Here is a 25,267-nt window from a genome sequence, read left to right as displayed (position 1 = left end):
TTTTCCACTCAATTTAGTATCATCCGCAAACTTAGATACACTACACTTGGTCCCCTCTTCCAGATCATTAACATATATCGTGAACAGTTGTGGGTCCAGCACCGGCCCCTGTGACACACCGTTCACCACTGATTGCCAACCAGATAATACCCACGTATACAACAGGAATTCTGCAGATGCTGGGTGTTCAAGCAACACACATCAAAGTTGCTGGTGAACGCAGCAGGCCAGGCAGCATCTCGAGGAAGAGGTACAGTCGACGTTTCGGGCCAAGACCCTTCGTCAGGACTAACTGAAAGAAGAGCTAGTAAGAGATTTGAAAGCTGGAGGGGGAGGGGGAAATGCAAAATGATAGGAGAAGACAGGAGGGGGAGGGATGGAGCCAAGAGCTGGACAGGTGATTGGCAAAAGGGATACGAGAGGATCATGGGACAGGAGGTCCGGGAAGAAAGACAAGGGCGGGGGGAACCCAGAGGATGGGCAAGGGGTATATTCAGAGGGACAGAGGGAGAAAAAGGAGAGTGAGAGAAAGAATGTGTGTATAAAAATGAATAACAGATGGGGTACGAGGGGGAGGTGGGGCATTAGCGGAAGTTAGAGAAGTCGATGTTCATGCCATCAGGTTGGAGGCTACCCAGACGGAATATAAGGTGTTGTTCCTCCAACCTGAGTGTGGCTTCATCTTTACAGTAGAGGAGGCCGTGGATAGACATGTCAGAATGGGAATGGGATGTGGAATTAAAATGTGTGGCCACTGGGAGATCCTGCTTTCTCTGGCGGACAGAGCGTAGGTGTTCAGCAAAGCGGTCTCCCAGTCTGCGTTGGGTCTCGCCAATATATAAAAGGCCACATCGGGAGCACCGGACGCAGTATATCACCCCAGCCGACTCACAGGTGAAGTGTCGCCTCACCTGGAAGGACTGTCTGGGGCCCTTAATGGTGGTAAGGGAGGAAGTGTAAGGGCATGTGTAGCACTTGTTCCGCTTACACGGATAAGTGCCAGGAGGGAGATCAGTGGGGAGGGATGGGGGGGACAAGTGGACAAGGGAGTCGCATAGGGAGCGATCCCTGCGGAAAGCAGAGGGGGGGGGGAGGGAAAGATGTGCTTAGTGGTGGGATCCCGTTGGAGGTGGCGGAAGTTACGGAGAATAATATGTTGGACCCGGAGGCTGGTGGGGTGGTAGGTGAGGACCAGGGGAACCCTATTCCTAGTGGGGTGGCGGGAGGATGGAGTGAGAGCAGATGTACGTGAAATGGGGGAGATGCATTTAAGAGCAGAGTTGATAGTGACTCTCACAGCTATCTGGACTATTCCTCTTCTCACCCTGTCTCTTGCAAAAACGCCATCCCCTTCTCGCAATTCCTCCGTCTCCGCCGCATCTGCTCTCAGGATGAGGCTTTTCATTCTAGGACGAGGGAGATGTCCTTTTTTAAAGAAAGGGGCTTCCCTTCATCCACTATCAACTCTGCTCTCAAACGCATCTCCCCCATTTCATGCACATCTGCTCTCACTCCATCCTCCCGCCACCCCACTAGGAATAGGGTTCTCCTGGTCCTCATCTACCACCCCACCAGCCTCCGGGTCCAACATATTATTCTCCGTAACTTCCGCCACCTCCAACGGAATCCCACCACTAAGCACATCTTTCCCTCCCCCCCCGCTTTCCGCAGGGACTGCTCCCTACGTGACTCCCGTGTCCATTCGTCCCCCCATCCCTCCCCACTGATCTCCCTCCTGGCACTTATCCGTGTAAGCGGAACAAGTGCTACACATGCCCCTACACTTCCTCCCTTACCACCATTTAGGGCCCCAAACAGTCCTTCCAGGTGAGGCGACACTTCACCTGTGAGTCGGCTGGGGTGATATACTGTGTCCGGTGCTCCCGATGTGGCCTTTTATATATTGGCGAGACCCAACGCAGACTGGGAGACCGCTTTGCTGAACATCTACGCTCTGTCCGCCAGAGAAAGCAGGATCTCCCAGTGGCCACACATCTTAATTCCACATCCCATTCCCATTCTGACATGTCTATCCACGGCCTCCTCTACTGTAAAGATGAAGCCACACTCAGGTTGGAGGAACAACACCTTATATTCCATCTGGGTAGCCTCCAACCTGATGGCATGAACATCGACTTCTCTAACTTCTGCTAATGCCCCACCTCCCCCTCGTACCCCATCTGTTATTTATTTATATACACACATTCTTTCTCTCTCTCTCCTTTTTCTCCTTCTGTCCCTCTGACTATACCCCTTGCCCATCCTCTGGGCTTCACCCCTCCCTCTTTCTCTCTCCCTGGGCCTCCCTTCCCATGATCCTCTCATATCCCCTTTGCCAATCAACTGTCCAGCTCTTGGCTCCATCCCTCCCCCTCCTGTCTTCTCCTATCATTTTGGATCTCCCCCTCCCACTTTCAAATCTCTTACTAGCTCTTCTTTCAGTTAGTCCTGATGAAGGGTCTCGGCCTGAAACGTCGACTGTACCTCTTCCTAGAGATGTTGCCTGGCCTGCTGCGTTCACCAGCAACTTTGATGTGTGTTGTTTGAACACCCACGTATCCCAACTCTCTGTTTTCTATTAGTTAACCAATCCTCTATCAGTGCTAATACATCACCCCCAACTCTGTGCATCCTTATCTTATGGATGTCTTTTATGTGGCACCTTGTCAAACACTTTCTGGAAATCCAAGCAAATGTCCACCGTGCTCCCACTTTATCTCCTTACCTGCCCATCATCTCCCTCTAGTGCTCCTCCTCCCCTTTGTTCCGGGGTCTTCTGTCCTCTCTCGTAAGATTCTCCCATTTTCAGCCCTTTATTCCTTTTACCAATCTACATCCTAGCTCTTTACTTCATCCCCTCCCCTGACTCCCTATCACCTACCACCTTGTACTTCTTCATCCCCTCACCCCACCTTCTCACACTTGTCCTCTTCCTTTCCGGCCCTGAAGGGTCTCGGCCCGAAACATCGGCTGTTTACTCTTTTGCACGGACACTACCTGGGCTGCCTAGTTCCTCCAGCATCTTGTGTGTGTTGCTTTGGATTTCCAGCATCTGCAGATTTTCTTCTGTTTGAATATTGACAAGCCTAGATAGAGTGGATGTCTCCTACAGTGAGGGAGTCTAGGGCCAGAGGGCACAGCCTCAGAATAGAAGGATGTCCCTTTAGAACAGGGATGAGGAAGAATTTCTTTACCCAGAGAGGGGGGAGAATCTGCAAATTCATTGCCACAGACGGCTGTAGAGACTAAGTTATTGAGTATATCTAAAGCAGGGGTTGATAGTTTCTTGATTAGTCAGGGAGTCATATGGGGGGTGGGGGGGAAGGCCAGAGAATGGGATTGAGAAGGAAAATAAATCATCCCTGATGGAATGGCAGAGCCAACTCTTTGGGCCAAATGGTTGACTTTTGCTCCTCTGGTTTATGGGTTTCTTCATTTAAGGAAGACAATCAGAGGGTTTTTTCCAGACTAATATCTGAAGCAGGTGGGTTGCCTCATGGCGAAAAGTTGGACACAGCATATGAGGCAAAAAAAAGTTGACTTGATGGATTTAAAAACTTAAGGAGCGAATTTTCACCAGGAGGGCGGCGAGTATATGAAACAGACTACTGGATGAAGTGGTTGAGACAGCTATAATAGTATCATTTAAGAAGCACTTGGATAGGCACGCGGAGCGGAGGGACTCGGGGGATACCGGTAGAACGCAGGGACTTGGAGCTAGCCGTGTGGACAATGCGGCCCGCAAGGTTTGGTTGGGCCGAAAGGTTTGTATCCGTGTTATACTGTACTGCTCCGTGATTTGACAAGGAAGTACAAACGTTGTCCAAACACAAGTTACCTCTGAAGGGGATCTTGCTCCACTTGTGGACGTTCTCCTCCAGCTGCTGGTAGTTCACCTCTCCCCTCTGGTTGAAGGGGGTGGTGATAGGGGCGTAAATGCCGGCCAGGTCCAACCTACTGCCGGAGCCCCCACTCAGGCTCCTGGCAAACACCCACCGCCCCAAACATTTCCAGAGAAAAGGTTTCCTCACAAACATGTCCCTAACTCCTCTCCCTCCGCCACCCGCGTCTCTCTCTGGTCCCTCCCCCTCGCCAAGTAGTTTCGCGAGTTGAACTTTTGAAAAAAATGTTTTGGAAGTTTGGCGAACGATTGGGACGAACTTTGTGCGTGCAGATGCGCCCCCCGGTGGGCTACAAGAGAAATGCGACTCCCAAACTGGATGTCTTCAGATTTGTGTTGGTACCGTATTGGTTTATCACGGTCAGTGGAAAACTTGTCTTGCATACTGTTCGTACAGACCAAATCATTACACAGTGCGTCGGGGTAGAATACGGTAAAACAATAACAATGCAGAATAAAGCGCAAAAGCTACCGAAAAGGTAAACAATAAGGTGTAAGATCGTAACGAGGTGGCTAAGAGTTCACCTTATTGTAGAAAAGGTCTGTTCTGGTATCTAGTAAAGCAGATAGAAGCTGCTCTCCAGCCTGGTGGTATGTGCTTTCATGCTTTTGTATTTTCTGCCTGACTGAAGAGGGGAGAAGAGAGGATGCCCAGGTGGGTGGGGACTTTATTGCGCTGGTTGTTTTCCTGAGGCAGTGAGATGAACAGGCTGAATCCATGGAGGGGAGGCTGGCTCCTATTATGTGCTGAGCTGTGTCTGCAACTCCCCGCAGTTTCTTGCCATTATGCGCAGGTCAGTTGCCAGATACATTCAGACAGAATGCTTTTCGTGGTCCATCGATTAAAAATCGGTCAGGGCCGACAGGGACATGCAGATTTCTTTAGCCTCTTTGGGGAAGAAGAAGAGTTCATGAGCTTTCTTGGTTGTGAAATCAATGTGGTTGGACCAGGATGGGCTATTGTGATGTTCACCCCTAGAAACCCAACCTTCTCAACCCCAACACCATTGACGTGCAGGATCATGTGCACCATTTCCCCACCCCCCAAAGTCAGTGACCAGCTCCATTGTTTTGTCAACACTGAGGGAAAGGTTGTTGCCATGACACTGTTACTAAGCTCTTTATCTCCTTCCTGTACTCAGCCCATCATTACTTGAGATATGGCCCAGTATGGTGGTAACATCTTCAAACTTATAGATGGAGTTGGCCACAGTTATGAGTGTACAGGGAGTAGAGTAGGGTGCTGAGGAGTAACTTTGAGTGGTGCCAGTGTTGAGTATAATCATGTGGAGATGTTTCTCCCTATCCTTACTGATTTGGGGCAGGAAGTCAAGGATCCAATTGCAGAGGGAGGCGTTGACTCCCAGGGTCCAGAGTTTGGTGGTGAGTTTGTGTAGAATAACAGTATTGAAGGCAGATCTGTAGTCCATAACCAATAAACTGTGTGGCTAGGCACAGCTCAAATGTTTTCCATAAATTTGCTGATGATACAACCATTGTTGGCAGAAATTCAGGAGCGAGATATACCAGCAGCAGCAATCTTGCACTCAACGTCAGTAAGACCAAAGAGCTGACTGTGGACTTTAGAAAGGGTAGGATGAGAGATCACTCACCGGTCCTCAGAGAGGGATCAGGAGTGCAGAGAGTGAACAATTTCAGGTTCTTGTGTGTCAATATCTTTGAGGACCTGTGACGAAAGTACACATAGACTAAGATGTTAACTGTCTTGTGCTGGCACCAGTGGGATCAGCAGTTGGTCTGCCACCTGTCTTCAGGAGAAAGAGGGATAAGGAAAACAATGGAGCAGCATTTGGAGATGTTAATGAAAGGACGGGAGAGTTTAACGGAAGGAGACACGGTCTGAGAGCTGTCAAGATCGGATCCTCTTTGAACCCTGAACTGTTTGAAGTGATGGACAGGCGATACCCCAGCAGGGGGATAAAAAGGGACAGGTTCGCTAAGGCAAGACACACACGACACCACGAGGCAATGAGACCCTGGAAGTGGTGCGCCCCCCCCCCCACAAGTCGGTGGGAGTTTTGGAGGGCTGGTCGCGGGACCAAGCCATAGACGCACAGGGTGGGAAGGTATGATCGGCGGGAACCTGGTGTGTGTCCGCCCTTGCCTGGGTGCCAGGTTCACCGCAGAGAAACGATCGTATCTGGAAATGGAGGGGTCACAGTCGGTGACCTCAGAAGACATTACAAAGGGCTCGCCCGAAAGCTGACTGCGAAGAATATCGAAGGTCTGTGTGGAAGCCGTTTTTGAATTTTCATTCGCTTTCTCTCTCTCTCTCCCACGGCAGTGATTACTGTGAACTGAACTGAACTTTGCATCACTTTGAAACTGGTCATTTACCCCCAGACGACGATAGAGCTTGATTAATCCTATTATCCTAGTTTCTGTGTACATGTGTGTTTATCATTGCTGAACTGTTGTATTCATTATCCTTTTGATTAGCGTACTGTGTTGCTTATTTCTTTAATAAAACTTTCTTAGTTCCAGTAATCCAGACTCCAACTGAGTGATCCATTTCTGCTGGTTTGGCAACCCAGTTACGGGGTACATAACAGGACCCAACATAACAATGCAGCTATAAAGAAGGCAAACAGCGGCTATATTTCATTAGGAGTTTGAAGAGATTTTGTTTGTCACCAAAAACACTCCAAAATTTCTATCGATGTACCATGGAGAGCATTCTAACTGGCCGCATCACCATCTGGTATGGAGGGGGGAGGGGGGGCTACTGCACAGGATCAAAATGAGCTGCAGAGAGCTGTAAACCTGTTCTGCTCCATCATGGGCCTCCTCAGTATCCAGGACATCTTCAAGGAGTGATGCCTCAAAAAGGTGGCATCCATCATTAAGGACCCCCATCACCCAGGTCATGCCCTCTTCTCATTGCTACCGTCGGGAAGGAGGTACAGAAGCCTGAAGGCACACATCAATGATTCAGGAACAGCTTCTGCCCCTCTGCCATCTGAATTTTGAATGGACGTTGAACCCACAGACGCTACCTGAATGCTTTTTAATTTCTGCTTTTGCACTAGTTATTTCACTTAACTATTTTATATACTGTATATACTTACTGTAATTCAGTTCTTGTATATTATCAGGTATTCATTGTACTGCTGCCACAAAGTTAACAAATTTCACGACGTAGGTCATTGATATTAAACCTGATTCTGGTTCTGATGTAGGTGGCTTTACTGTCCGAAATGTTTCAGGATTGAGTATAGGGCCAGGGAACAGGCGTTTGCTGTAGACCTGTTTTGGCAGTGGGCAAACTGCAGTGCACTGAGGCTCTCTGGAAGGCTGAACTTGGTGCCCTGACAGTGTCTTGAAGCACTCCATGTCTCAGAAAGGCAGCGTCCATTATTAAGGACCCCCAGCACCCAGAACATGCCTTTTCTCACTGTTACCATCAGGTAGGAGATACACACTCAGTGATTCAGGAACAGCTTCTTCTCTTCTGCCGTCCGATTCCTAAATGGACATCGAACCCGTGAACACTACCTCACTTTTTTAATATATATTTCTGTTTTTGCATGATTTTTAATCTATTAATTATATGTACACTGTAATTGATTTACTTATTATTATTATATATTTTTTCTTCTATATTATGTATTGCATTGAACTGCTGCTGCTAAGTTAACAAGTTTCACGACACATGCTGTGATAATAACCCCGGTTCTGATTCAGATTCTGATGATAGAGGTCAGAGTCATTTGGTGGTAGTTATTAAGGCACATTGTCTTGTTTTTCTTGGCTACCAGGATGACAGTGGTCTTCTTAAAGCAAGAGGAAACCACAGCCTGAAGGAGGGGAGGTTATAGTTTGTAAGCTGTCACAGCGACAGCTGAACTGAGACTCAGATGAAAGTAGAGAGAGCAGAGTCTCACAGTACTGAGACAGTGACACGCTATACCATGTTTCAGTAGCTTCTGAAGGTGAAAAGGTGCTGAGGATGGAACTAGTGAGTTGCTCTGCTAGTGAACCAGCTCAGACATGATGGACTGAATGGCCTCTATTCTGTGCAGCTATTTTTTTCTATGATAACCATGCCCTCTTCTCATTGCCGTCATCAGGGAGGAGGTTCAAGAGCCTGAAGACCCACATTCAGTGTTTCAGGAACAGCTTTTTCCCCTCTGTCAGTGGATTTCTGAATGGTCCATGAATCCATGAACTCTACCTCAATGATTCTCATTTGCATTATTCATTTACTTTTGTAACATAGTAATTTTGATGTCTCTTGCATTATACTGCAGCAGCACAACAAAATTTTTCAAATAAACTGGATTCGGTTGCTTTTTTTGGCGGAACAGCTCATCCAGGGATCGATCCTGGCTCCAAGCTACTTCTCCCGTTCCCCAGGAATAATTAAATCAATCTTACCTTAATTAACAAGCCACTAATCAATGGAGTTAAAAATGAAACTTCTGTTCGTAAAAGTGGCACAGAGCTCAGCAACCTTATTGAGATCAACCTCAAGGCCGGTCTTTAACCCACCTATTGAAAAGGTGTACTGAGGTGTGGCCGTTGTCACATGCCAACATCTACTTGGAGCTACAAGTGAGAGCTGAATGTCTAGTGGGAACCAAAGGCAAATGAACTACCCAGATTGGACATGACAAGTCCCTTCATCAGAGATGCTACCCTTCCCTGGACACCCCATACTTAAGAAGCTTCAAATTCCTCGGCATACACATTACCGAGGATCTCACATGGTCTGTACATACTGGCTGTGTGGTGAAAAAGACAAAACAGCACCTCTTTCACCTCAGACGGTTGAAAAAGTTTGGCATGGATCCCCAAATTCTAAGAACTTTCTATAGGGGCACAATTGAGAGCATTCTGACTGGCTGCATCACTGCCTGGTATGGGAACTGTACCTCCCTTAGTCATAGGATTCTGCAGAGAGTGGTGCGGACAGCCCAGCGCATCTGTAGATCTGAACTTCCCGTGATTCAGGACATTTACAAAGATGGGTGTGTTAAAAGGGCCCAAAGGACCATTGGGGGACCCAAGTCACCCCAACCACAAACTGTTCCAGCTGCTACCATCCGGGAAACGCAGACATCCCACCTCTCCTGGAAGTTCCTGGAGTCTCCCGCATATTGATAGCAGCTCCCTGACGTCCGCAATTTATGTACAATATCGCAGAAATCGATTTTTTTGAGAATGGTGGGGGGGGGGGAGAGAGAGACGTAGCGAGAGAGTGACAGAGAGAGCATCCTGATTGGTCTCTCTTTGTGCTAAGTAGACCTATCAGTTTTCTCTGTGGGCGGGCTTTACAGTCGACCTCTCTCTCTCTCTCTCTTTCATTGTCCATCAGTTCAGTTTAGTATCATGCAGCACCATGGCAGAGTGTTCCAAAAAAAGAAAATATAAAACGTACTTCACCCCAGACTACAATAAAGTGTACCCCTGCCTAATATAGAGGAGAGAATGCAGCGTGCCGCGTGTGCGCAGCCCTCTGGTGAAAAATGATATCGTATCCGTTAAATAGGGGCCGTGGACAATTCTAATTTGATGGAGACAGACATGAAAACACAGAGGAACATCTGGAGAAATTTCTGAAACGCCCGTTCGCTGCTGTCGTTACTGCGCAATCATGAATCTTCCGGAGGGAAGGCCTCAAAGTCCCCGGCTTTGCCTGCTGTTGGCGACTGAGATTGAGATCGAATCACTCGGATAGAGGTGGTGCTCGGTACTCGGTGTCGGAGAGCTGATCGGAGGCTCGAAGTTTTCGGACAACTCAGAGTCGGACTGTGGTCGGGCATGGCAGGGAGAGTTTTCTTCCTTCTCCCGTCTGCCTGAGATGTGGGACATTCGAGAGACTTTGGACTTTTTACTGTGACCATGGCCTGTTCTTCATCAAGTTATGGTATTGTTGCACTGTTGTAACTATATGTTATAATTATGTGGTTTTGTTAGTTTTTTCAGTCTTGGTCTGTCCTGTGTTTTGTGATATCACACCAGAGGAAATATTGTATCATTTCTTAATGCATGCATAACTAAATAACAATAAAAGAGGACTGTGTGTCTTCATAATCTAAAAATAATGACAGTGTTGCTCACTGCACTGTTTGCAACAGTGACTTTTCCATTGCCCATGGTGGGTTAAATGACTGTAAAAAACATGTTGAGCTGAGTCCTGGATTATGTCTCAACTAACCTTGAAGGACTAGTACCAAACTACAAAAGTTTGTCAGTTAATGAGTTCTGGGGGAAGCTGTCCAAAGTAAGATCTGTGAGCACAGGGCAGTTGAAATTCAAAGAGCTCTACCAGTTGATGAAGCTGCTTTTGGTGCTGTCAAATTCTAATTGTGATGTAGAAAGGGCATTCAGCCTGGTGCATCACATTAAGACAGAATTCAAAAGTCAGCTGTCTCACAAAACACTTGTGAATCTGATGTCTTGCAAAATTAACAAATTCACTGACACAGACTGCTATGAGGTTGAGACTTCCGGTTGAGACCTCCCTGAAATGAGTTTTTGCAGGGTGGGATGTCTGCATTATGCTTGTACCGTACAGGCGCCACGGTAGCATGGTGGTTACCATGACACTATTACAGCCCAGGATGTCAGAGTTCAGAGTTCAATCCCAGCATCCTCTGTAAGGGGTCTCTATACGTCCTCCCCCTGGAATGCGTGGGTTTTCTCCGGGTGCTCTGGTTTCCTCCCACAGTCCAAAGATGTACCGGGTGAGTTAATTGGTCATTGTAAGTTGTCCTGTGATGAGGTTAGGATTAATTTGGGGTTGTCGGGGGTTGCTGGGGCAGTGTGGCTCAAAGGGCAGGAAAGGCCTGTTCTGCACTGTCTCACTAAATAAATAAATAGAACACATTTCATAATTTATATCAGTGACAGTAAACCTGATTCTAATTTTGATTCTGAAACTCATTCAGTGGAACTCTTTATTAGCATTCCTGATGCATCTAATCTAGACAATGGAGACCTGATCAGTCATAACATCTCCTCCTCAGTGACAACCTACACAGGCACACCTCAAAGATGCGTGCTTAGCCTACTGCTCTACCCTCTCATCGCTGTGGGACTAGGCACAGCTCAAAAGCTAGCAATGATTTCACTGAAGACATCACTGCTGGAAAAATCTCAGATGGAGGCGAGGAGGTGTACGTGAGGGAGATAGATCTGCTGGTTGAGTGATATCACAACAACAGCCTCATACTCAGTGTCAGCAAGACAAAGGAATCAATTGTGGACCTCAGGAAGGAGAAGGCAGGGAACACACACCAGTCCTCATTGCAACACACATCAAAGGTGCTGGTGAATGCAGCAGGCCAGGCAGCATCTCTAGGAAGAGGGTACAGTCGACGTTTCAGGCCGAGACTCTTCGTCAGACCTCATTGAGAGGCCAGTGATTGAACAGCTTCAAGCTCCTGGGTGCCAAGGCCTTTGAGGATCTACCAGAGCCCAACATATTGATGCCATCACGAAGAAGGCATGCCAGCATCTGTATTTGATCAGGAACTCGAGGAGATTTGGTAATGTTACCAAAGACTCTGGCGAGTTTCTACAGAAGTATGGTGGAGAGCATTCTGGCTGGCTGCATCACAGTCTGGTACAGAGGCTATAATGCGCAGGATCAGGGCAAGCTGCAGAGGCTTGTAGGGTAAGTCAGATCCATCACAGCCACCACCGAGGATATCTTCAACAGGTGATGCCTCGAGAAGGCCGCATCAATCACAGAAGGTTGGTGAGCTTGTGGAATTTGTAGCCACAGGCAGCTGTGCTGGCCAGGTCGTTCGGTGTATTTAAGGCAGAGATTGATAGGTTCTTGGTTGGACATGGCATCAAACGTTACAGGGAGAAGGCTGGGAACTGGGGTTGAGGAGGAGATAAAAAAAAGGATCAGCCATGATTGAATGGCGGAGCAGACTCGATGGGCCAGATGGCCTAATCCTGCTCGTATGTCTTATGGTCTTATGGTCTAAGAGCTCACTATCCAGGCTGTGCCCTCTTCTCATTACTGAAGATTCACTCTCACCATCTTAGGAACAGCTTCTTTCCCTCCGCCGTCAGATTTCTGAATGGTCTGTCAGCCCATGAGCACTACCTCATTGTTCCATGTGCACTGTTTAGTTATTTTTGCAACTTCTGGTAATTTTTATGTATTGCGCAGTACTGCTGCCACAAAACAACAAATTTCACGACATATATCAGTGATGATAAACCTGATTCTGAAAGCCTGTTCTGCCATTTAGTTGGATCTTGTTTGCTTTGTACCTCAGCTCCAGATCCCCTCACTAAAAAAATCTCCACCCACTGCTGTCCCAGCCAGCAACCAGAACATCATGGGGGTGGGAGTGAGCTCCTGATTTTCACTAATGAGGCATTGATACCCCAACTTTGACAATGCGCTCTCCATTTCCAATTCCCTTAAGAGTAAAGAAGCCTCTGTTTCTCTGTCGATCTTTATCAAATCATTGTATCTGAAACAGATCACTCATTACTAAGTATGCTGTGACCTCACCTCAGAGAGTCTTATGGCATAGAAACAGGCCCTTCAGCCCATCATGTCCATACCCGAGCATCTGTGAGCCATCTGCACTAATCCCATTTAAAAGCCCCTGCTCTGAAGTCTGATACGTCTCAGCAATTTGAATCTTTTTCACATACTTCCTGTGCCCCTCCAGCATGTAAAATGCTTCATCATGGTCGTTGCCTGAAACATCGACTGTCTCTTTCCATAGATGCTCCTGACTCGTTGAGTTCCTTCAACATCTTGTGTGTGTTACTCTGGATTTCCAGCATCTGCAGAATGATTTATCAGTGAGTTCCACCCATGAAATCCTTTTCAAATCCTCTCTAAACCTCCCGCTTACTCTTTGCTCTCTGCCTTTTAATGCTTTTCCGATGGAGAGAAGTTTCCTGCAATCTAGATTCAACAGGAAAGGTTGTGTGAGCTAGGCCTTTTCTCTTTGGAGTGAAGGGGGATGAGAGGTGACTTGACAGAGGTGTACAAGATGATAAGAGGCATAGATAGAGTGGACAGACAGAAACTTTCTCCCAGGGTGGAAATATCTAATCCATGAGGGCATAATTTTAAGGTGACTGTAGGAAAGCTGAGGGGGGAGATCAGAAGTAACAGTTTTATCGAGAGTGGTGGGTCGTGGAATGCCCACTCGGGGTGGTGGTACAGGCAGATACTGTAATAAGTTATTCATGTCTGTGTGGGGAGCTGGAGAGCACCGTCCTCTAAGGTTCTTGGGCACTTGAATGGGTTATTTGTTGTTTAACGATAGTTGTTCATTGTTTAGAGTTCCTTGTGCTTACCTCGAGCGACTCGCTCTTTGTAATGCGGTCTCCTGGTGCTTTCTGTTTAAGCTTGTTAAGTTTATTTTGATCGGCTCAGGTATTCCGGGCTGCTTGTATTGTTTGAGTGGATGCCTGATTAGTGCTAATTGCAGGGTCCTAGTTTTGAGAAAGTTACTTCTCACAGTGTTGCTCAGCCAAGATGCTGATGTTCCTTTGGAATTGTTATGAAGAAACTCTCATCACCACCTCTATGTCAGAGTCTGTCTTTCCTCTCCACTTGGATTCTGGTGTTGCCAGAAGGATCCTGCCAAGTAATGGACCCACTGGTTGAACAGCGGCTTTTGGACATCGGTGGCTGGAGGCAAGAGTGCCTTCTATTCTCAGTGTATGTCCCGAGTGTACGTTCTGAGTGTCCCGAGTCTACATTCTGAGCTTCTCGAGTCTACGCTTCTGAGTTTCTCTGGTCTCTTTTCTGAGCTTTCCAAGTCATAAGTACCCAGGTCCCCAACATTGGAATTCCGTGACTCAGGTCTGCATAGCAATTGAGCACTTCAAGCAAGCTTATCGATAAAAATTCATTTGATTCAGCAAGTTAACGTTCAAGTCAATTGTGTAAATTTTGGAAGAGTAAACCTCTGTGAGCAAGATCTTTCCAAGATCCTTCCCTAGATCTTGAGTTTATTGTTTTCTAGATTTCAGATTTTCTAGGACCCAAGGCTTTTTCCAGGTCTAAGAGTCACAGCCTAAGTGTTCAAGGTTCTCAGGGTCATCAAGGTTTCCAAGGACTTTTTCAATTTTTCCAAAGTGTTTTCAGTGTTGCCAAGGTCTTTCTATGTCTCCCCATCTCAAGGAGTCCCAACCCTCCTTCTCAGGGTCCCACACGAGATTCCCCTTGAAGTACCCTGGTCTCACTTGAGGTTCCCTGGTCTCTCTGCCTCTTGAGGTTCCCAAGTCTCTCTCCCTCTCGAGTTCCCCAGGTCTCTCTCTCAAATTCCCCTGCTGTTGAGTCATCCCTGAATCTCAAGCTTTCAGGTGTTCCTGGACTGTCAGGTGCCAGCCATAGGGAGGGGTGTCCTGTAATGATTTCATTGGGCCTGTGTGGAGCACCGAAGAGCATTGGGCTCCAAGGTTTTTGAACAGCTGAATTGGTTAATAGTTGTTTACCAACAGTCCTTGCGTTTTCTTTGAGTGACTCACTCTTTGTAATGCGGTCTATCGGTGGCTTTGGTTTAAGCTTGCTAAGTTTATTTTGAACAGCTCAGGGATTCTATATTACTTGTATTATTTAAGTGGATGCCTGATTAGCACCAATGGCAGGGTCCTAGTTTGGAGAATATTACTTCTCACGGTATCATTTGGCCGTTCCTCCAATGTTCTTTTCAAATTATAATGAATAAATTTTCATCACCGTCTCTGTACTAGAGTCTGTCTTTCCTTTGCACTTGGGTTCCGATATTGCCAGTGCACATCATGACAGATACATTTAGTGACATTAAAAAAAGAACTCTTAGATATGCACGTGGATAATCGAAAAATGGGTGGGATAGGGTGCTAGAGTATGTAGGAGGGAAGGATGAGATTGATCTTGGAATAGATTCAACATCATTATCTGCGTGCCTCTAACAAATCATTCTCAGCAGCAAGGAAAGTAAACCCAGCTGATCCAGTCTCTATGGATTTTCTCCAGAACACCATTTGAAAATAGGTGCGCAGGTGTATGCATTGCGAGTGTGAGCAAGACCAGACAAGGAAGAAGCAACCATGGTACAATGTATTGAGCAGCAATACGTGTTTAATCATCAAAAGAGACCGAGTTTACTGTCTGGAATCAGGACTTACAGACTTGGGATAAGGTTAGAGCTTTAGCAAAGAGAGGAACAGAAATGTCTTCACTGGGAGGATTGTTCATCGACAGAACTCTCTATACTGCGATCAGATGTTGAATGTATTCAGGGTCAGGATGGGTTTGTTTTGGAATGCAGGGGTGCAGGTGGGTCCGTGCGAGGTAAAGAGGTGTGTTGCCAGATGGCATGTGGCCTCCCGGGTGCCAGGGTTCGGGATGTCTGGGATTGAGTTCTCAGCACACGTGAGTGGGAGTGTGAACAGCCAGAGGTCGTGGTCCACATAGGTACCAGTGACACGGCTAGGATGAGTGAGTGCAGGGAGTTAGGTGCAAAGTTAATGGACAGAACCTCCAGGGTTGTGATCTCAGGATTGCTACCCATGCTACATGCTAATGAGGCCAGAAATAGGAAGATCATGCAATTTAGAATGTGGCTAAGGATTTGGTGTAGGAGGGAAGGCATCAGATTTTTGGATCATTGGGTTCTCTTCCAGGGAGGGTGGGACCCGTACAGAAGAAGGGGACTAATATCCTCATGGCAGAGTTTGCTAGCGCACTACACGGGAATGTTTAAACTAGAGATGCAGGGGGATAGGAACCAAAGTGCCAGAACAGATAGTGGAGGGGTAGTGGAGACAGATGTTGCTAAGACCTCAGACAGTGTCAGGAATCAAAAGGTTTGGAATGATGAGATTACTGTTTAAGCTGCAAGACTATGATAGGAAAGCAGGTGAGCTCAGGGCATGGATCAACACACGGAATTATGATATTATAGCCATTTGGTTGCAGGAGGGGCAGGACTGGCAGCTCAGTATCCAGCGGTCCCGTTTAGATGTGATAGAGTGGGAGGAACTAAAAGGGAAGTTGTGGTGTGACTAGTCAGCGAAAATGTCAGGATAGACTGGAGAACTCATCTAGTGAGGCTTTATGGGTGGAACTGAGGAATAAGAAAGGTATGACCGTGTTAATAGGGCTTTGGTTTTGTGTGTGGTAGGTTGCAATCTTATAGAGTTTTTTGAGGAAGTTATCAGGAAAGTTGATGAAGGCAAGACAGTGGATGGTGTCCACATGGACCCCAGCAAGGCAATTGACAAGGTCCCACCTGGGAGTTTGGTCAGGAAGGTTTAGTTACTTGGCATTCATGACGAGGTAGTAAATTGGATTAGACATTGGCTTTGTGGGAGAAGCCAGAGAGTGGTAGTACACGTTGCCTCTCTGACTGGAGGCCTGTGATTCGTGGAGTGATGCAGGGATCGGTGCTGGATCTGTTGTCGTTTTTCTCCTGTATCAATGATCTGGATAATACTGTAGTTAACTGGATCAGCAAATTTGCAGATGACCCCTAGACAGGTGGTGAAGTGAGCAGTGAGGAAAACTATCATAGCCTGTAGAAGAATCTGGACCAGCTGTAAAAATGGGCTGAAAAATACAGACAAATACAAGATGTTGCACTTTGACAGGACCAGCTGGGGTGGGTCTTACACCGAGCAGAGTGTTAGAACAAAGGGATCTGCGAATACAGGTCTTGGTCTCCTACCTACAGGAAAGATGTTTTGGTCTCCTACCTACAGGAAAGATGTAAATAAGGTTGAAAGAGTACAGAGAAAATTTATGAAGATATTGCTGAGATTCGAGGACCTGAGTTATAAGGAAAATTTGAATAGGTTAGGACTGTATTCTTTAGAACATAGAAGATTGAGAGGAGATTTGATAGAGGCATACAAAACAACGAGGGGTATAGACAGGGCAAGTGTAAGCAGGGCTCTTCCATTGAGGTGGGGAGGGACTTCAACTAGAGGTCATGGGTTAAGGGTGAGAGGTGAAATGTTTAAGGGGAACCTGAGGGGAAACAACTTCACTCAGAGGGTCATGAGACTGTGGCATGATCTGCCAATGCAGGTGATGTATTCAAGCTTGATGTCAATGTTTCAGAGAAGTCTGGATTGGTGCGTTGATGGTAGGGGTATGGGGGCTATGATCTGGGTGCAGGTTGATGGGACTAGACAGTTTAATTGGTTTGGCATTAACTAGATGGGCTGAAGGGCCTGTTTCTGTGCTTTAGTTTTCTATGACCCTATTTACTGCACTGTACTTTTCTATAGCTCTACGACTCTAAGACAGTCAAGATCCCAAAAAATGGCAGGAGAGGTTTAAGGGTAGAATGGCTTACTCTTTATGTGCTCTCCAACGAAGCTTAAATCAAATTTATGCAACCTCTTCTCACAATTTCATCTATTCGGTGAAGGTAGCATTTGGGTGATTTGTAACGCAACATTGTGCTCTAATGTTAGCTCTCAGCAGCCTTGCTTGTGACATTGCAGCCATTTGTTCCCCACTGTTATACAACCATGAGGTTGTATAACACAGAAACAGGCCCTTCAGCCCATGAAGGCAGGGCCAGTCTGCTGGCAAAATCATCAATTTCTCCAATTTCTGGTAATCTCTCCCTCCTCCCTCCTTCTTACCTTTTCTATTCCCCATTCTGGTTCCTCTCTCACCCTTTCTCTTCTCCTCACTCCCTCTGGTGTCCTTCTCCCTTCCATTTCTTCCATGGTGCACTGACCTCTCCCTCAGCCTTTTACCTCTTCCACCTATCACCTTCCAGCTTCTCACTTCATCCCCACTTTCCCTCTCTCCTGATCTTACCTATCACCCTCCAGCATACACTCCCCTCCTTCTCCCAGCCTTCATATTCTGCCTTTTGTCCCTTTCCTTCCCAGTCCTATGGAGGAAATCGGCCTGAAGCATCAATGGTTTATTCCCCTCCATAGATGCTGCCTGACTTGCTGTTCCTCCAGCATTTTGTGTGTGTTAGTCAACTCCTTGTGTGCTCTTCAAGGAATCTTGTACCAAATTTATACACCCTCTCCTCACAATTTAATCCATTTCAGATTAGTACCACAAACTACATGGGGTTTGCACGTTATCTGTGAGAACGAGCAAACTCCACACAGACAGTGCCAGAGGTCAGGGTTGAGTCTGACCTCTGCTGCGCTACTCTGCAAACTTCTTAATTATCCTTAAGAGCCTTATTTTTATCTGGGTTCTGTTAATCCTACAGCCCAATGCCTTCTCCCAATGACATAAATTTAGATAAGCAGTCATTAAACTGCTTGGCTAAGTTTGTGCCTTTGGGAGAAGGTTTTAAAGAAGGGAGTTAATACAGACCTTCAGGCAGTAGAAAAGATGTGGGATGCAAATTACAACAAGAGGTAGAAAATGCATTCAAAAGGGTAATGTTACAATAGTCATGGGGGATTTCGATGTGCAGGTAGATTGGGAATATCAGGATGATGCTGGATCTCAAGAGGGGGAATTTGTAGAATACCTACAAGGTGGCTTTTTAGAGCAGCTGGTGGTTGAGCCCACTAGGGTATTGGCTATTCTGGATTGGGTGTTGTGAAATGAACCAAAATTGCTTAGAGAGCTTAAGGTAAAGGGGCCCTTAGGGGAAAACTGATCATAATGTGATAGAAACCATCCTGCAATTTGAAACGGTGAAGCTAAAGTCAAATTTGCCAGTATTGCAGTGGAGTAAAGGGAATTACAAACACATGAGAGAGGAGCTGGCCAAAATTGACTGGAAGGGGATACCAGCAGGGATGACAGCAGGGCAGCAATGGCTGGAGTTTCTGGGAGCAACTTGGAAGGTGTAGGATAGATACGTCCAAAGACGAAGTATTCTAAAGGCAGTACGACACAACTATGGCTGACAAGAGAAGTCAAAGCCAACTTAAATGCCAAAGAGAGGGCATATAATAGAGCAAATATTAGTGGGAAGTTAGAGGATTGGGAAGCTTTTAAAAACTACCAGAAGGGCACTAAAAAAGTCTTAAAAACGGAAAAGATGGAATATGAAGGTAAGCTAACTAATAACCATTAAAGAATGTAGCAAAAGCTTCTTCAGATAGATAAAGATTAAAAGAGAGGCGAGAGTAGATATCAAACATTATACCGGAGAGGTAGTACAGGGTGAGGCACTAGCAGTATGTAAGAGGTTCGAGACTGTCAATGGGCAGAAGTGAGTGAAGTTGTTATTACTAGCGAGAAGGTGCTTGGGAAACTGAAAGGTCTGAAGGTAGATAAATCACCTGGATCATATGGTCTACACCCCAAGTTTCCAAAAGAGTTTGCTGAAGAGATTATTGAGGCATTGGTAATGATCTTTCAAGAATCAATAGATTCTTGCATGATTCCGGAAGACTGGAAAATTACAAATGTCACTCCACTCCTCAAGAAGGGAGAGAGGCGGAAGAAAGGAAATTATGTGCCAGTTAGCCTGACCTCAGTGGTTGACAAAATGTTAGAGTCAATGCAATGTTCCCTCTAATTTGTAATGATCAGTGTGTGCAAAAATCTTGTGCTGTGCAATTATTTGCCCGGTGACAACAACATGTGCGCACTGAATTTTATATATAGAGGAATTCATTTTAACAGCTGGCAAAACACTGTCAATAAGAACTTTGATCTCCTCTGGGTTTGATTGTTTTCACTCTCGTTCATCTGCACTCTTACAAAACATATGTAGCAGGCCTGTTGCGGGTAATGAAGGATTTTCTCGCCAGAGCTTTTGCACACCATCCATATGTGATTTGCTTGCTAAATAACGCTTCAGAAAGTCAAGTTTCCAAACATCACTCCACTTTTTCCCACTTGCAAATTCTCCAGCAACTTTTGCATCGCAACAATACACACAGGTAACACCAGTTTCTGTATTGTACATAAATACTTCTTGTAGCTGCACATTCCTGATCTCATGAGCTTTCGGTGTAGCAGTTTCTACTGTTTCATTAAGCCATTTCACTTTAACAAACTAACAGGTCTTTTGCGCTTCACGCCCTTTGCTTCTTTGGAATTCGACATACTGAATCAATAATTTTTTCAATAAAAACAGAATAAATAAGCCAGTTCTAAAATCTGCGGACAAATCATCGCAAACTCCACATTGTCAACACCATCTACATCAGAAACCGGAAAAGAAAACGTGATTGAGTACAATCATGAAATATATTTAACATGCCAACGAGGTTGAGCACGACAACCTTTCGTGCGCTGTTTTGTGTGGGCACGTGGCCAAGTGGTTAAGGCATTGGACTAGCGACCTGAAGGTCGTGAGTTCGAGCCCCAGCCGAGGCAACGTGTTGTGTCCTTGAGCAAGGCACTTAATCACACAGTGCTCTGTGACGACACCGGTGCCAAGCTGTATGGGTCCTAATGCCCTTCTCTTGGACAACATTGGTGTCGTGGAGAGGGGAGACTTGCAGCATGGGCAACTGCTGGTCTTCCATACAACCTTGCCCAGGCCTGTGCCCTGGAGAGTGAAGACTTTCCAGGCGCAGATCCATGGTCTCGCAAGACTAAGTTCCTTTGTGCACTAGTAGCAAAAGACCTGTGCGCACAAACATGTGCACACCTTAGAGGGAACATTGACTCGATGGTTAAGGACATGGTGTCCCGGTATTTGGATAAAATAGGTCGTAGGCAGCATGACTTCCTCAAGGGAAAAACTTGTCTGACAAACCTGTTGGAATTCTTTGAAGAAATAACAAGCAGGTTAAACAAAGGAAAATCGGTAGATGTTGTGTACTTGAATTTTCAGAAGGCCTTTGATGAGGTGGCACACATGAGGCTGCTGAACAAGGTAAGAGCCCGTGGCATTACAGGGAAAATACTAACATGGACAGAGCAGTGGCTGATTGGCAGGTGGTAAATAATAGGAATAAAGGGAGCCCTTTCTGGTTGGCTGCTGGTGACCAGTGGTGTACTGTAGGGGTTGGTGTTGGGACAGCTTCTTTTTATGTTGTATGCCAATGATTTGGATGATGGAATTGATACCTCTGTGGCTCAAGTTTGTGGATGATACAAAGACAGGTGGAGGGGCAGGTAGTGTTGAGGAAACAGAGAGGCTGCAGAAGGATTTAGACAGATTAGGAGAGTGGGCGAAGAGGTGGCAGATGGAATACTGTGTCAGGAAGTGTATGGTCATGCACTTTGGTAGAAGAAATAATAACACAGACTGTTTTCTAAATGGAGAGAAAATTCAGAAATCTGAGATGCAAAGGGATTTGGGAGTCCTCATACAGGATTTTCTAAGGGTTAATTTGCAGATTGAGTCTTTTTTTTTATTAAGTGCAATCGTGAACAATAGCCAGATCAGAAATGCTGATCAAGTCAACTAGTTCCCAAAGAGAACTCCGATAGGCCCATCAGATGGTTCACTGCTGCTCAGCGATAGAACACATAACAGGCACAAGGGTCGCTAGCCCCTGTACCCAGAAACATACCTGAGCAGTGCGGCGGAGGTATGTGCTATGTATGACCTGATCTGAAAGCATCATGTTGACTCATAACAGATCGTGTTCACGGTGGAACAGCTTGGTCAAGGATGGGGTGATCAGCACTGAAGGACAAATTATACCTCCACTACCCCTGGAAGTCCATGGTGAGGAAGGCAAATGCATTTTGAGAGGACTAGAATGGAAAAGCAAGGATGTAATGCTGAGGCCTTATAAGGCACTGGTGAGGCCTCACTTGGAATATGTCAACAGTTTCGGGCCTCTTATCTAAGAAAAGATGTGCTGACATTGGAGAGGGTTCAAAGGAGGTTCACAAAAATATTTCTGGGATTGAAAGGCTTATCAAATGAAGAGTGCCTCTGGTCCTGTATTCACTGAAATTCATAAGAAGGAGGAGGGATCTTATTGAAACCTATCGATTGTTGAAAATCCCAGACAGAGTGGATGTGGAGAGGGTATTTCCTGTGGTAGGGGAGTCTAGGACCAGAGGACACAGCCTCAGAATAGAGGAATGTCCATTTAGAATGGAGGTGAGGAGTAATTTCTTTAGCCAGAGAGTGGTGAAATTCTATGGAATTCATTGTCAGAGGTGGCTGTCGAAGCCTAGTCATTGGGTATATTTAAGGCAGAGGTTGATAGATTCTTGATTAGTCAGGGCATGAAGGGTTACAGAGAGAAGGCAGAAAAATGTGGCTGAGAGGGAAATGGATCAGCCATGATGAAACGGCACAGCAGACTTGATGGGCCGAATGGCCTAATTCTGATCCCATATCGTATGGTCTCATGGTCTAAACGTTTGGCCGATGAGCTTCTGGGTTTGGCGGAGTCCAGTGCAGAAGTAATGTCATGTGTGAGCTGTGATCATTGGTGGAAATGCGATTCAGGTCACAGCCCAAGTTTCCTGGTTAAACTGTTCCAAGGACGTCTCACTAATAAAACTCAGTTTGCCTGAGCAAGGGCGCCTTTAGTTTCCATTTGCCACTGCTGCACCAAGTCAATTGGAGTCTTCCCCTCCTGAATAAAAGAAAGACACACGTCAGTAATCCTGAGGGAAGTGCCCACTGGAAAGCAGGAGGCCATTCAGCCCCTCAGACGTATTCCATCATTCAATGCTATGGCTAATCTGTGGCTTTCCCTGACCCTGACTCTCTCATTTTTTCCCTATTTCCCCAAATACCTCTGGTTTACCAGGGGTAGGGTAGCATAGAGGTTACATGGTTGGATTAGCACTCGGAGTTCTGACCCATGAATCCAGAGATGTGAGTTCGAATCCCACCATCACATCTGGGAATACAAACTGGGAGTTTAAGGGAAAATCTCTCAGTAATGTTGACCATGAAACTACTGGATCACCACAAACACTGCAGTTTTAATTTTGCTTGCTGACCTCTCATCTGGCTCCTGATCGCTCGCTCATTTGAGACCCACAGATACTTTGATTTTAACAGCCTCTGACATTCTGGGCAGCTGGAATTGAACTAAACTAGATTTCTGTGCCTACCACTAAGAAGGTATACCAGTGGCTCTACTTCGTTAGAAGTTTGAGGAGATGCGTTATGTCAGCAGAGAGTCTCACAAATTTCTACAGATGTACAGTGGAGAACATTCTGACTGGTTGCATCATTGCCTGATATGGAAGGGCCAACGCACAGGATCACAAGAGGCTGCAGGGTGTTGTAGACGCTGCCATCTCCATCACAGGGACAAACCCTCCCCACCGTTGAGGACATCTGCAAGAGATGGTGCCTCAAATAACATCATCCATCATTATGGGCCCTCACAATCCAGCACATACCTGTCCTCTTCTCATTACTACCATCAGGGAGGAGATAACGGGCCTGAAGACACGCCCTCAACATTTTCGGTACGGTTTCTTCGCCTTCACCATCAGGTTTCTGAATGGGTTCATGAACACTATCTCCTTTTTTTTTGACACAGTTTATTTTGTTACCTGTAGTATTTGTAGGAGCATTGTATCTGTCCTCCATTTACTTTGTATTTTGTGCTATGGGGTTTATTCTGTTTAGTGTGGTAGCTAGTCACATGAGTGGGGGTGTAGTAAAAGTGAAGGGAAAAAGTTACGTAACTTATTTCATGACAGTTTATAGCTTGGGATGGGCGGAGGTCATATCTTTTGCTGACCACTAAGATATCGCTGATAATGCTCAATAATGCTTAATTGTGTATTTATTAATTGCTATAAAGGATCAAATAAAGGGTTTGACCTTTAGAGTAATCAGTGGAGTTGTGGGCGTGTCATGCAAGTATAGCAATCTGTACGGTTACAGGCAAGTGGCAATTGTCTTTGGTTTTGATTTTGGATTAGTTTTGCTGCTACATTTCCGTTAGCAAACGTTTTCCGATAAATATCAGCGTTCGGATGTGTCCGAGAAATTAAAAGCATTGCAGCCGGGAGCAGCTTGTGGCAGGTAATGACCTTATGTCGTTTCACACTGTGTGTTTGGGTTTGAAGCACAGTTTTCAATGGTCATCATTGCCATGTCCAACTGGATCGGGCTGAAAAGCTGTAAAGTGACGTTTGCCTGCAGTGTTCAACCCTTGGTGCAGTTGAAATACTGAAGAATTGAAATACTGTTTCTGTTGTTAAAAAGCTAAATTGAAACTGCCATTGTTTTTTTTCTGGTTTGGGCTCTTGGAAGACAAAATGAGTTCAACTGGAAGCAGTGACCTTGAAGCCAGGACTAAGGGGGGAATTAAACAAACATGCAATATTGAAGGTCAGTTCCCTGGGGGAAATGAAAATATTTACAAAGTCAGAGAACAGTCTATGTCTATGTATAAAGGTGATGAGTTATAGGATGACATATGTGCTGAGTCAGCATGCCAGATGTGCATGCAGCCTGTTCCATTGCTAGGAAATCTTCCCATGCATCTGATACCACATCAGTACGCATTAGAATGAAGGCTAATTTAGCTGAGTTATACTCAAGACAAGAAATATTCAGGGATAAGCACACCTTGCAGGTAAAGATGGAACAACTTTAGTGGAAAGTGGAACAGCTTCGGAAGAACAGGAAGAGCAACCTTGAAAGAAGATGGGGCAGCTTAGGTTGCAGGAGGAAATTGCAGCCAGGATGGTCAGAGTCAAAGTGCCAAGGGCTTCAAATGCCGTGGGTGCTGACCGTGCTCCAGCAGAGCAGTTCTCTGGTGAGCGTTCTTGCACTGACATGGAGCAGAGAAAATCCAGTGTACTCGATGTCAAGGTGGATACATCTGAGGATCAACTGACTTTGAGCCACAAGTTTGAATCCCAGGGGGTAGTTCAGAATGTGCACTCCCTGTCTCCACCAAGGAGGCACTTGGAACCTATGCCATATCCAAAAGCAACGTGCTTCTGAGGACATTGATTTGCAGTATGGCGACACTCGTGCTTCAGATGGTAGAGGTCTGAGTGCCACACTGGAGGCCACAAGGACACTACAGGAAAGAACAAGCATAGTGTTTGTTTGCAACAACAAGGCATTGAATCTCTGCCTAAAAGAGAGATTAAATTCTTCGATGGCAATCCATTGCAGTATCATTCATTTATGAGGGCTTTCGAAGGCAAGAGTGAAGATTTTGGCGACTGTCTCTATTTTCTCCAATAGTCCTTGTGGCCGCTGTGGAAGGTGAAGCTACAACTGAGCCGGGAGCTGATGAAAAGAGTGCAAAACAAGCTGTGAATGAAGCAAACACAGCAATGAGTACCGCCCTTGTATCTAATGGTCTGACGGGGACTGGTGATCATGACCTTAACTTCCTACAATTCCAGTTCAGGTGAAGTCTAAGAAGAGTGATTACTCATGCTTTGCTAGATCAAGGTAGTGCAGCAGTGTTCTTCACAGTGAGCCCCGTGAACAAGCCCAGCTTGACATGAGATCTACGCATAATGGATCAGGAGAAGGTCATGATAGCTGTGCCATTTCAGGAGTGGAGGTG

General features: G+C 46.0%; 2 protein-coding genes across 2 annotated transcripts in view; both read right to left on the bottom strand.

The window, feature by feature from the left end:
• The window catches only part of hoga1 (4-hydroxy-2-oxoglutarate aldolase 1), a 31,198-nt gene extending 27,112 nt beyond the window's left edge, over window positions 1–4,086 (bottom strand). Inside the window, exon 1 of the mRNA XM_063071385.1 lies at window positions 3,839–4,086. Within this exon, the coding sequence (XP_062927455.1) occupies window positions 3,839–4,037 (199 nt within the window). The 5' untranslated portion in view covers window positions 4,038–4,086. The remainder of the gene's footprint in view (window positions 1–3,838) is intronic.
• Window positions 4,087–14,985: 10,899 nt separating this feature from the next.
• ankrd2 (ankyrin repeat domain 2 (stretch responsive muscle)) overlaps window positions 14,986–25,267 on the bottom strand; it is a 48,529-nt gene continuing 38,247 nt past the window's right edge. Inside the window, exon 9 of the mRNA XM_063071383.1 lies at window positions 14,986–22,342. Within this exon, the coding sequence (XP_062927453.1) occupies window positions 22,268–22,342 (75 nt within the window). The 3' untranslated portion in view covers window positions 14,986–22,267. The remainder of the gene's footprint in view (window positions 22,343–25,267) is intronic.

This window comes from Mobula hypostoma, chromosome 19 (genome assembly GCF_963921235.1).
Source record: "Mobula hypostoma chromosome 19, sMobHyp1.1, whole genome shotgun sequence".
NCBI classification, from domain to species: Eukaryota; Metazoa; Chordata; class Chondrichthyes; order Myliobatiformes; family Myliobatidae; genus Mobula; species Mobula hypostoma.
This window is presented reverse-complemented; position numbering and strand designations above follow the sequence as displayed.